The 12,346-nt window shown below is 43.6% G+C and overlaps 1 protein-coding gene across 1 annotated transcript in view; it reads right to left on the reverse strand.

Annotated features, from left to right (window-relative positions):
• Nucleotides 1-6,084: 6,084 nt before the first annotated feature.
• Nucleotides 6,085-12,346, reverse strand: part of LOC147431015 (RPM1-interacting protein 4-like) — a gene marked incomplete at its 5' end in the record, with an annotated part of 98,076 nt that continues 91,814 nt past the window's right edge. The window contains one exon of the mRNA XM_086494494.1: nt 6,085-6,347. Coding sequence (XP_086350620.1) covers nt 6,306-6,347 — 42 coding nt within the window. The remainder of the gene's footprint in view (nt 6,348-12,346) is intronic.

Here is a 12,346-nt window from a genome sequence, read left to right on the forward strand (position 1 = left end):
TTTTTCGATTGAGTCTTCTGATCCGAGATACAAGACTTCAATAAATCCAAAATCACTAAATTGGCAATCTCAAATTGCCCGTCAATCTGCAAGTGGAATGATGACGAGAACTGCAACTGCGTGCCAATGTTCTCTCATATTGCCTTCCAAAACAAACTCATAAATCTGGGGTCTCTGTCGGAGACAATCTTCTCAGACGTGCCATGTAATCGGAAAATCATCGTGATCATTCTGTGTTCTCGGGAGATCAAAAATGAAATCCATTGCAATACTTTCCCAGGGGTGGGTGGGTATGGGTAAAGGCTGTAACAATCCCTGTGCCTTATGCCTGTCAAACTTGACCTTCTGGCATACCAAGCAACTGCGCACAAACTCTTCCACATCCTTTTTGAGTGTCGGCCCAAAGAAGTATCTCTCTACCCCCTTCATGGTGGTAGCAATGCCGCGGTGACCCGTAAAAGGTGGACAATGGCATTCAGTTATAACCTTATCCCTCAACGGCTGTGTAACGCACAACATAGTCTTTTTCATCAAGTAGACTTCCCGAAGGGAGTATCCAGCTACTGTCTCCCCATCCCGTATCCATGTGAAAATATCTGCAAAATCTGTATCTGTGGCATACTGATCGACCATATCCTCGAAGCTCCTATGATGTATCGCGAAAACAGCCAGAACCAACGATTTCCGAGACAAAGCATCTGCCACCACATTCTTCTGTCCCTGCACATGGACAATATGGAAGTGGAACTGTCACAAGATGTTCGCCCACCGCATCTGCTTTTCCGAAAGCTGCTTCTGTGACAAGAAGTAGCGCAAACTCGGATGGTCTGTAAAGACAGTAAAATCCGCTCCGAGTAGGTAATGCCACCACTGAGTAAGAGCATGGATAACCACCAAAAGCTCTTTCTCATAAATCTGTGTTGTCATCTCCGGCCTAGAGAACAAACGGCTCTCATAAGCTATGACATGGCCTTCTTGCATCAAGACCGCACGGAGACTACAACCACAAGCATCACAATATACTTCAAATGACTTCTGCAAGTCCGGCAAAGTCAAAACAGGTCCCGTAGTCAATTTCTCTTTCAATGTCTGAAAGGCAGTCACCTCTGTGGGTCCCCACGAAAAAGGTACTCCTTTCTGTGTCAAGGTATGCAAAGGGGAAGCAACCTCTGCAAACTTTCGTATGAACCGCCTATAGTACGAACACAGTCCCAAGAAGCTTCTAACTTCATGGACATTCCTCAAATCGGGCCAATCACGGATAGTCTCTATCTTGGCCGGCACTTCTGCTGCTGACACAATGAGTCCCAAAAAGTGTATCTCTAGTAGGAAAAATTCACTTTTCTTTGCATTAATCACTAAAGTGTGATCTCTTCTTTGCATTAATCACTAACGTGTGATCTCGTAATGCCTGAAAGACTTGAAGCAGATGATCTCTGTGTTCTGCCTCATTCTTGGAGAAAACAATGATGTCGTCAAAGAAAGTGCCAACAAATAGCCTATACTCTCGAAAAATTCAGTCCATCATCCGGTTAAATGTCGCAGGAGCATTGGTTAAGCCAAAAGGCATCACCAAAAACTCAAATAACCCAAAAGTCGTCCGAATAGTTGTCTTGTAGACATCTCCTGGCGCTATCCTAATCTGATGATATCCACTCTTCAAGTCAATCATGCTAAAGCATGAGGATCCCCGTAACCTGTCGAGTATATCATCGATCCTAGGAATCGGAAATCTGTTCTTGATGGTGATTTCGTTGAGAGTGCTATAATTGATGCACATTCTCCAAGATCCGTCTTTCTTCAAAACCAACAACACTGGAGAGCAATACGGTGAAGTACTAGGCTGGACAAGACCCTTTTCCAAGAGGTCTTTCATTGGGTTCATAATCTTTTCATTATGTACTCGGCTCACACTGTAAGGTGGCCGATTCGGTGGCGTGCTTCCAGATGGCCCTCTGAAAAGCAATCGGCATGAGTGTGGAGAAAAATCTTGGCGTTCTTTTGAAACATATCAACCTTTATCCATCGTTCAGTTCTCTTCCAAAAGAATGAGTAAGAAACTGAAGTTGATTAAGTACAATCTCTAAGCCCTTCATTTATCAAAGTCGCTTTCTCGGCCCGGTAGTCAACCACGGCGTAGTTCTTGTGGTACCAAGGGATCCTGAGTAGAACGTCACTCGCGTGCCCTGAACACCCCTGTCATTGCAAACGAGGTTTGCCAATGCTCGGTGTAATGGCAACATCCCATCCGGGTGCCAGTCGAACTACCTCTGCCTGTGGCGTCAGTCTGTCGGGCGTAATTCCAAATCGAGCCGCCAATTCCAAGTGAAAAGAAGTTGGCCTTGGCTCCTTCAAAAGAGCTTCCTCATCCTTCACTTTGCCCCAAAAGCGGCAAAGTTTGTACTTTCATTCATTAGATTCGGTGCAGGTCCCATGCCATGTGGTACCAGTTCTGCTTTTCTATCTGCCTTTTCTACCACATTCCTCAGCAGCTCTCGAACTCTCAGGCCTCTCGTCGTTCTTATCATTTTGTTCTTTCTGTGCCTTTTTAGGGCACTTCGCGGAGATATGTCCATGTTCCCCGCATCCAAAGCACTTCCCCTCTCTGATGAAGCGACCTCTCTCCTCAAGAGTAAGCTTGGGTCGTGCATCTTTTTTTTCTCTGGGTTGCTCTTTTTCTTTCTACTTTCATTTCTAGAAGTCTGTTCGGCTCGTTGTGTCATGGCCTCATCTGTGGGGTCGGTCGAACTGCCAGAGTGAATGGCAAAGCCCCGCTTCGCATGACTCATCAACTCCTAAATAGAAGCTGACTTCTATTTCAAGCAGGGATCTCGGATCTCTGTAGGTAGACCCAAGGTAAACCGCTCAATCTGTTCTCTGAACGAGATCTTCTTGAATGAAGAGGCGGGTAGAAAAGAGCTCCAGAATCTTTCATAATAAGCATTGATTGTATCTTTCTTGGTCATCTGAAGATGGTTCCAAGCAGCTCGTATATCTCGTTCATATTCTTGCGTCAACCAAGAAGAAATAAAAAGCTTCTTAAATTTCAGCCATTTAATTGGTGCAGTCTTGTTTAAAATAAGCGTGGACCACCAAGTACGAGCATTCCCCTTAAGGTAAGAGGTAGCTCTCCGAATCTTGGAGTGCTCTGAATAGCGTCCTCCCGCGAAAGCGATGTCAAAATGCTGTATAAAAGACAAAGCCTTCGAAGCATCTGAGTATCCTGAAAAAGTATCAAACTTGATCGAGTAGCCACCTTCCTTAAACTCTCGGACTTTCTTGCTTTTATCTTCGAGAAAGTCATACTGGTTGGCTTTGTAAAAATTCTTCTTGTTCGCATAAAAGTTTCCATCATCGGAATCTGAGTTGTTTGTACACGAGTCCTCAGTAGAACTGTCAGTCTCTCGCCGAGATGTAGCCTTCTTTGCCTTTTTCTTGTCCTTTCCGAAGCTTTGTTTCTTGCTTCGCTTTTTGCTTTTTCTGTCTTCTTCGCTCGAGTCTGAAGAGCTAGAAGAATTGTTAGAAGAAGAAGAAGAAGAAGAAGAACTGGGTACTCCTTCAAATCGAACACGCTTCTTCTGTTTCTTTGCCTTGTCAAAAGTCGATTGACGACCCAAATATCCCGGGAAGTCAATACCTTTCTTCTGCTTTTTGCCATGCTTTTTGTCTTTCTTTTGCACGTCGAAAAGCTGAGCAATCCGTGCATCAACCACGTTCTCCAGTTCCTTCTTCGTATATTTCTTGGAGGCAGAAGGTTTCTTGAGAGCAGGTTTCGGGAGTGGTGTTGTGGTTCTCTGTCACTCCATCTGTACCTCTTCCAAAGAGGTCTGGTCCATATATTTTGCCATCTTCGGGTCCTTGGCAAAATTGAGCATCATCTTTGTTGCATCGCCGATCAACTGGCGACGCTCCATCTCTCGCCGCTCCGCCTGAGTAGGCCAAGGCGGGCCATACTCTTTGCCGGAATCTTCGTTGTGATCCCAGCCCGCATCTCCAGATGCAGAGGGAGTCAACTGATCATTGCCTGAAGCCATAGGTGCCGCGGAAAAAAAATTTAGGGATCGGATTTTCCGTAGAAGAGAAATCGGCCGTGCTCTGATACCACTGTAACAGACTTGGACACTCCAAGTCAAGAATCAACCGCGACAGCACCAAATAACCACTTCAAAACAATTCACAGATCACAATAGATTTGCACTGGCCCGACGGAGTTCCGTGCCTAGAGGTATTGGCCCCAAAGACTGGCGCCCCTTTCGGTATTTCTTTTTGTATTAATCAATTTAAAGTACAAGAGAGTGGGTCGGGATTCACTCTCAGACTCTGCGTCCAAATGCTCTGAGAAGTGAGGCCCTCACCACTAATTTAAAGGTTATAAGGGATGCCCAAAAGCAGAGCCCCAAAAGCTTTTAAAATAAAAAGCATCACTTCTCTCTCTCTCTTAGAGAGTCTTTGCTCTTTTTTTATAATAAAAAAAAGCAAAATTCGCGTCGCTCATCATTTTCAAAAAAAAAAATCTTTTTATAGCCTCCGCAATTTCTGGAAATTAGGGTTTTTGGCAAAAATTAGGGTTTGCAAGAATTTTAGGGTTTCTTGTAAAAATTAGGGTTTCTGGCAAAAATTACAGTTTTTGTTGTCCGCCACATCATCACTTTGTGACACATCCTCACGTCAACTGGAGATTGAGACTCGTAGATTTAGAGGGATACCAACAAACAACAAGATATGCCGCTTATGCCAATTAGAGCCAGAGACAGAGCTACATTACATATGTCATTGCATAGTGTACTATGAGATATAAGGCCGTTTCCATTGCTTATTCAGAGAGGGTTTCGGTCCTTTCTCTAAGGTCATGAGTTTTGAGGATCAGAGATGTCTTGGGCTATATCTACTTGAGTTACACAGATATAGAGACACTTTACTGTGGAGAGATAAAGAGAGACAATCCCAGAGACAGATTACAAATTTCTTTTCACTAGATATGGGACAATCAAAGGAGCAGTCATCATTGCAGAGCTTGGCCCACACTCCCTCGGCCACTACCTGCACTCTCATCGACCAAGCAGCACTGGAGCTACGAAGATCCAGATGACCACGATTGAGAGGGGCTACACAACATCGACAAAGACTACAACAAAGGATTCGAGCCATACTCTCTCGATATCCAAAGTGCAAATGAGGATGGACTCTAATAGTAGTATCTAATTCTTTGTACCCAGACATGGTATTAGATTCACCATTTTGTAACAGATTGATCTCATAGGTCATTTTGAAGACGTTAATATAATATTTTATTTCAATTCTCTCTCTCTCTCACACACACACATACATCAAAATACTTCAAGAAATTTTATGACTTCATTTTCAAACTAGTACACAAAACCTCACCCACCCATTCGTTTTTTTTTTTCTTCCAACTCATCATGAAATCTCCATCTAGACTCTTTTCAGCTTGTCATTTGACAAATAACATCAAATGAATTTCATTGCTGATATAACACCCACAAACTTTCAAGCCCTTTATGACTGATTGATTGATATACATACCTAGATATATAAATGAAGCAATATGGCAGTGAATAGAATATACAGGTAAAAAGAACAATGTGAAACTAGGGCATGCGCGCACGCACGCACACACACACACACACACACACAGATATGCAGCATCTTAGCGTGCAGCTTAAACAAGTTTCATCTTCTCATTCACCTTCTTGTTGCAATGAGATTTTAAGTAATGCTCTGCACAAAGAGAGATCCTTAGTAAATCAGAGCTGATTATGGTTTTGAAGAAACTTCTCACTATCCACGTAATCACAATGCAGGAGATAAATTTTGTAACTGCCAACCCCTTGTTTGCTAGCATTGAAAACACGGTCAAAACAGGACTAAGGCATTCCTAAAGACAACACAAAATTGCTTGTTGATCAGCAAACTCAACCACCCCACCTTGCACATACCTTCTCATATTAACTCAATTAACAAAATTAAGATCATTGGGAATATTTTTGCAGTCCTAATTTCTGTCAAGGAACAAAGTTTTCCATAGTAACGATACTTTGCTGACTCTTCGAAATCATACATGGCTACTAAAATACGCCCGGTGAGATAACTCTGGCAAAACTTGATGTAATATACATAGTTATGCTGAATGTAAGCAGCACTCTTATCTTGCCAAACACACTGTTGAAATAATATGCTTCGAAGAAAATCAAACTCTACACATGGATCAAGTATTTGCCATGAAACAAATGTGGGATCTTGACACATATACAGCAACAAACACCAATTTGATGGAAAAAACCACTTCATTCACTGGTATCAACACAGCACAACGCATTGAGCCACCCCTGCACAGCCAAGCAAACAACACATAAGTCCCAAACTGGTAGTTCTCTCAAAGACTCATGCAGAAACCTATCATTAAGCGCAAAAATTTCCAACCGACTTTCGTGTTATCTGTACCTAACCATCCATCGGAAAGCCATTGCCCATGACCATTCTTTTTCAAGTAACACACTTTTGATTATACCTAGATAAATCCAGGATAAGCCCAGATTCGCCATTACATGAAAGTGCAAGGTATAGTTTAGGCCATAAGACAAAATAACCATCAGCTCCATCATGCATTGGTATTGACTAGATACTACGACATCCCCACTAATGTCATTAGTGCCCAACAGTGGGTGTAGAACTAGGTACCAATATATGTTCCCAAAATACCAAAGCGCCCACACACGCACACAAAGATCTACATACTGAGTTTCTGTCATAACTTTAGAGATGCAGGGCCAACTCGGCCATACTGAAGGCTAGCACTAGACGAAGAATTATATGATAGAAATTAGCACAAAAACAAGGCAATTGATGCGACATACGCATTCCAGAAGATAGAAAGAACTAAACAATATCAACTGCTCGTAACTCGGAGTAAAACTTCACAATGTCGAGTCTCCATGTCCGCTTCAGGACTTAAAAATATACCTACGGTTACGTCGAGCTCTTCCATGTTTTCTACACTCCTGAGGCATGTTCGATGACAGCCAACTTTATAAAAATCATTGCAGGCAAATCTCACAAGCCACCTACCTTTGTTGGAGTCCTGCCCTCACGATCTGAGATCTCCCTGTGGTCGGCTGTAACAGGCTTGGACATTCCAAGCGAGAGAATCAATAGCAACACACGAACGGAAACTTCCAAATCACTGGAGAGAGAGAGAGAGAGAGAGAGAGAGAGAGAGAGAGAGAGAGAGAGAGAGAGAGAGAGAGAGAGAGAGAGAGAGAGAGTCGACACGGCACGGCAAAGTTCCGTGCCCAAAAGCATTGGCCCAAAAGATTCCTGCCCCTTTCGGTATTTCTTTATTTATTGATCTCAACAAGGTACAACTCTCGAGGGTCTAGATGCTCTGCAAAGTCAGGCCCCAAGGGCTCTTATAAACACTGCAAGGGATGCACAAAAGTAGAGCCCCAAAAGCAATCAGTTCAAAAGCATTTGCTCTCAAAAGCTAGCACTGGAGATTCCCAAAATCAGCCAGCATAATTTGCGAATATCTGTACAGCATGCCACATGGCACCTGCAGCGCAAATCGCGGAAATTCCGTACGGCCTTGCCACGTCAGCATGTCAGTGCGTTTTATGGAAATCCTTTCAAGGTTCAAGCAGTATTTGTTCTGGAACGAGAATCTCCTCGCTCTCTTCCACTTCAAGTTGCTCCTTAGGCTCCCTGTCCACTGACACCTCGCCTTTGAAAGGTTTCAACAAAGCATTGTGAACTCTTCCAAGTATCTGGCAACTTCAATCTGAGGAATACATCATTGATCCTCTCTTGAATCTGGAAAGGGCCATAGTATCGCATACTTAGCTTTGGAAACTCCTTTCCCTTTCGTTTCCTTAGGCGTGCCTTCTCAAACCGAAGAGCACCCAATCGTCTTCTTCAGCTACCAGTCGCATCGATGCTTGTCCGCTGCCTTTTTACGCCTTGCGTAAGACTTCTCAAGAGCCTTGTGCACCTTGGCAAAAGCAGTATCTAGATCATACTGATCTGCTTCAAAAATCTCATCCTGGGTCTGGTGAATTTTTTGATCTACAAGCTGATTCCCATTTCCTTTCTTTCCTTGTACCTTGGGACCTATGTGGTAGCTTCGCTAGCTTCCCCTGTCCATTGGCACGTCAGTCTCAATCATCGGAACCCCGAGTCGCACTATCATATGATCCTCTTTTGTCTCTTGAACCCTTTGATGAACTTGCATCTGGTTCCCTTAGTTCGTCGGAACCTTCGAATGTACTACTATCTGATTCTCCAGAATCCGGCGATGAGCTGTCATCTGGTTTCCCTAATTCATTCTCTTCACTGGCGCCCTGTTGAGGTGGATACTATCATGTCCGTAGGATAGTCAATGAGCCGCATTCATTCCAAATCGTTGCATAGCATCTTCCATAAGATTCCCATTTACCAGTCATTTGGGACGACTGTCTGTAAACCGTGAGGGAACACATCTCAGTATTGTCAGTTATCCAAGGGAATAGGCAGATTACAAAGTCTAATCTGGTGCTGAAGGATATGGAAAGTGCATACGTTAGCACCAAGCACTCCAATCAGTAAGCATTTATTACTCTACTTTGAGTTTGCTTACGTATTTCTATTGGCCTACCATGAAAGTGGAAATACAAGAGTATGTTTCAAAATGTATGGTATGCCAAAAGACCAAGTATGATAGAGGGAAGCAACCTCGATTACTCCAACCATTGCCTATCGTAAATTCTCCTCACAATCTTCCATCTCCTCCAATAGAAATTAATAATCCTTTTTCTCGAGAAGAGTCAGAGATTGATGATTCGCAAGCCGACATCCCTCTAGTGCCATTACACATGGAAAAAGATGAACCTATGGATGAAGCCTCTTCTTGTTTAGACAATCGTCTCGAATCTCTTTTGGCAAACCACAGCCAAAACCGCTCAATCTGGTCTCTCAAAGTAATCTTCCGAAACGAAGACAGTGGCATATAAGTATCCCAAAACCTCTGGCAATAGTCATCCAATGTATCTTTCTTAGTCATTCTCAAGTGATGCCAGCCATGATTACATCTCTTTCATATTCATCTGATATCCAAGTTGACGTGAAAATTTTCTTGAATTTTAACCACGTCGCAAGTGCTTCTTTGCATAACAACAGAGTAGACCACAATGTTTGTGCAGTAGTCTGACTCTATTCAGTCCCTTTGCACCTTGGAGTGTTCTGTGAACTTACCTCCAGAGAAGGCGATGTCAAACTGCTATACAAACTCAAGGGCTCGATGGGTGTCCTGATAGCCTAAAAACCTGATGACCTGACCCCCCTTCCATGAACTCCTTCGTCTTCTTGCTCAAGACTGCGACCACATGCATCACACTAGATTCCAAAGGGCTTTTGTAATCTCTGAAGGTCCCCAAGTACAAGGAACCCCTTTCTTGTCAGCACATGTAAAGGCGAAGCTATTTCTGCAAATTTCCGAATGAACCGCCAATAGTACGAGCACAAGCCTAAAAAGCTTCGAACTTCATGAACATTCTTCAAATCAGGTAAATCAAGAATGGTCTCTACTTTGACTCGGTACATCTTTACACCTTCCGCTCTTTTTCGCAGTGCCTAGAAAACTGTAATAGGTGGTGTCTGTGCTCCACCTCACTCTTGGAAAAGACGATGATGTTGTCAAAGAAAGTGCCCACAAATGATCGGTACTCTCTGAAAATCCTATCTGTCATGCAATTGAATCTAGACGGAGCATTCGTGAGGCCAAAGGGCATCACCAAATATTCGTACAAACCAAAAGTAGTCCTGAAAGCTATCTTGTAGACATCCCCAGGAGCAATTCGGATTTGATCATATCCACTCTTCAGATCGATTTTGCTAAAGCAAGTAGACCCCTGTAGATATCATCGATCCTTAGGATAGTGAATCTGTCCTTGATGGTGATTTTATTGAGAGCTCTATAATCATCGAATCTGTCCTTGATGGTGATTTTATTGAGAGCTCTATAATCAATGCACATTCTCCAAAACCCATCTTTCTTCAAAACCAACACCTACGAATAGAATGGTGAAGTACTAGGTTGGATGCGACCCTTCGCAAGAAGTGCGTTTACCTGGTTCATTATTTCTTCACTTTGGGCTCGAATAACTCTAAGGTGGCCGGTTCCGTGGTGTACTACCAGGAATCAAATCAATCGTGTGATCTTTAGGACGTGAAGGAGGTAACTTGCCTGGAAGGCCTTCAAAGAAACAATCAGCCCAAGCTTGCAGAAATTCTTGTCGTTCCTCTTCCAGGTCAGACATATTTGACCTTTGATCATCATTCAATTCCTAAAGGTATAATGTATCCTCGTGCCCTAAATACCCCTGACAATGCAAACATAGTTTGCCAATGACAGGTGTAATGGCAACATCCCGTCCGAGTGCCTCTAGAACAGCCTCGGAAGGTGGCTCCATTTCCTTGAGCGTAATTCCAAGTCGAGCCGCCAATTCGGTTGAAATGAAGTTGGCCTTGGCTCCTCCATCAAAGAAGATAAGTGCTTCTTGGTCTCGCACTTTGCCCCATGCTCTGCAAAGTTCGATACTTTGGTCCATCTAATCAAGGTCGGTGGTCCCCACAAAAACTGGTACCAATCCTGCTTTTGTCTTTCCTTTCCTTTCCACGCTCGTATGCTACTCTAGAACTCTCTGGCTTATCTTTTGGTAGTTCTCTAGTTCATCTTCTTTTCAAGAGTTCTGTCCAGCTCTTTCTACGAGTGCAGGTTCCGCTTTTCTGCAGTCGTCTGTCCTTTCAACTTCCTCCCCAACTTGAGAGGAGAATCAATGGCCTTTGACCATCTCGCATGAATGTAATCCATTGGGTAATTCTTTAGGTGTTACGCAAATCTTGGGTCTCTGAAGTACCTCATCAGTCTTTCCACACATGTGTCAGCCTGTAACTGACGTTTGTACTCTCCTGTGGCAAACTTTTCTGCCAAGAATTTGTCCAAATCTTCATTCGTATCTTCAGCTCCCGCGCCGTATTTCAGCTTTTCTTCGCTCTCCCTCCCTGAGAGGTGTTATCTTCGTCAGATTCTCCGAGAGAACCCATGAGTAATTTGGAGTTCTTTATGGCTTATGCCCTTTAAGACAAAGCCGATGCGCGATGGACGAAGGGTGGTAGTGGCTAACAACTCCGGGGTCCGGACAGGAAGATTCTTTCACAAAAACCTATGTGTGCTGCAAAAGGGATCGGATCCTTCGTAGAAGGAGAATCTTTCTGAGCTCTGATACCTCAGTAACAGGCTTGGACACTCCAAGCGAGAAATCAATAGCAACACATGAACAGAAACTTCAAAATCACGAGAGAGAGAGAGAGAGAGAGAGAGAGAGAGAGAGAGAGAGAGAGCACAGCAGAGTTCTGCCCCCAGAAGCATTGGCCCCAAAGATTGGCACCCTTTCGGTATTTCTTTATTTATTGATCTCAACAAGGTACAGCTCTCGAGGGTACTCTGTGTCCAAATGCTCTGCAGAGTGAGGCCCCAAGGGCTCTTATAAATAGTGCAAGGGATGCCCAAAAGCAAAGCCCCAAAAGCAATCGGTTCAAAAGCACTTTCCCCTAAAAGCATCTACTCTCAAAAGCTAGCATTGGAGATTTCCAAAAGCAATCAACATAATTTGTGGAAATCCGTACAGCCTGCCACGTGGCACCTGCAACGCAAATCGCAAAAATTTCGTACGGCCCTACCACGTCAGTATCCGTACAATCTGCCACATCAGCTTGTCAGCGTGTTTTATGGAAATCCCTTTTAGGCTATGCTTCTATCTTTTAGGGTTTTGAGCCCCATGTCGGTGCTTCATAAGTTCTTCAAGTTAGTCCGTTCAGTTTCTCTTGTCCACTTGGCCATTTCTCTGTCAGTTGGTCATGCCACATCATCACTATGTCACACGAGCGGCTTACAACATCTCATGAAGAAGATATTGAGCTAAGCGTATCATCGGATATGCATATAGAACCACATTCACCCCCTAACTTGAAAATCAGACAATTCTCTTGGACTTGGCATTTCAACTTGATTCATACTCTTATTGATGAGGCATTCATGGCAATACTTTGTTCTGCATCTCCTAGGCCTTTTTTTTTTTCCGAGAAAAAGATCCTTCTATTAGTTAATGAAACTGCCCATAGGGCTACCACCACCTCTACTAGAGAGGGCTACAACACTCATAAGGGGAGACTCTTCCAGTGAAAAAACAGCATATGTACAATGAGGCTAGATCAGGAGATGGGAGGAGGGAAAAGCCACACAGGTGGACGGTAGTGCCAGTTGAGCTCCCCCTGGACCATGGTGAAGAAAGGCCCA

The sequence above is a fragment of the Adiantum capillus-veneris genome, chromosome 21 (genome assembly GCF_014529385.1).
Source record: "Adiantum capillus-veneris isolate H3 chromosome 21, ASM1452938v2, whole genome shotgun sequence".
Lineage (NCBI taxonomy): Eukaryota > Viridiplantae > Streptophyta > Polypodiopsida > Polypodiales > Pteridaceae > Adiantum > Adiantum capillus-veneris.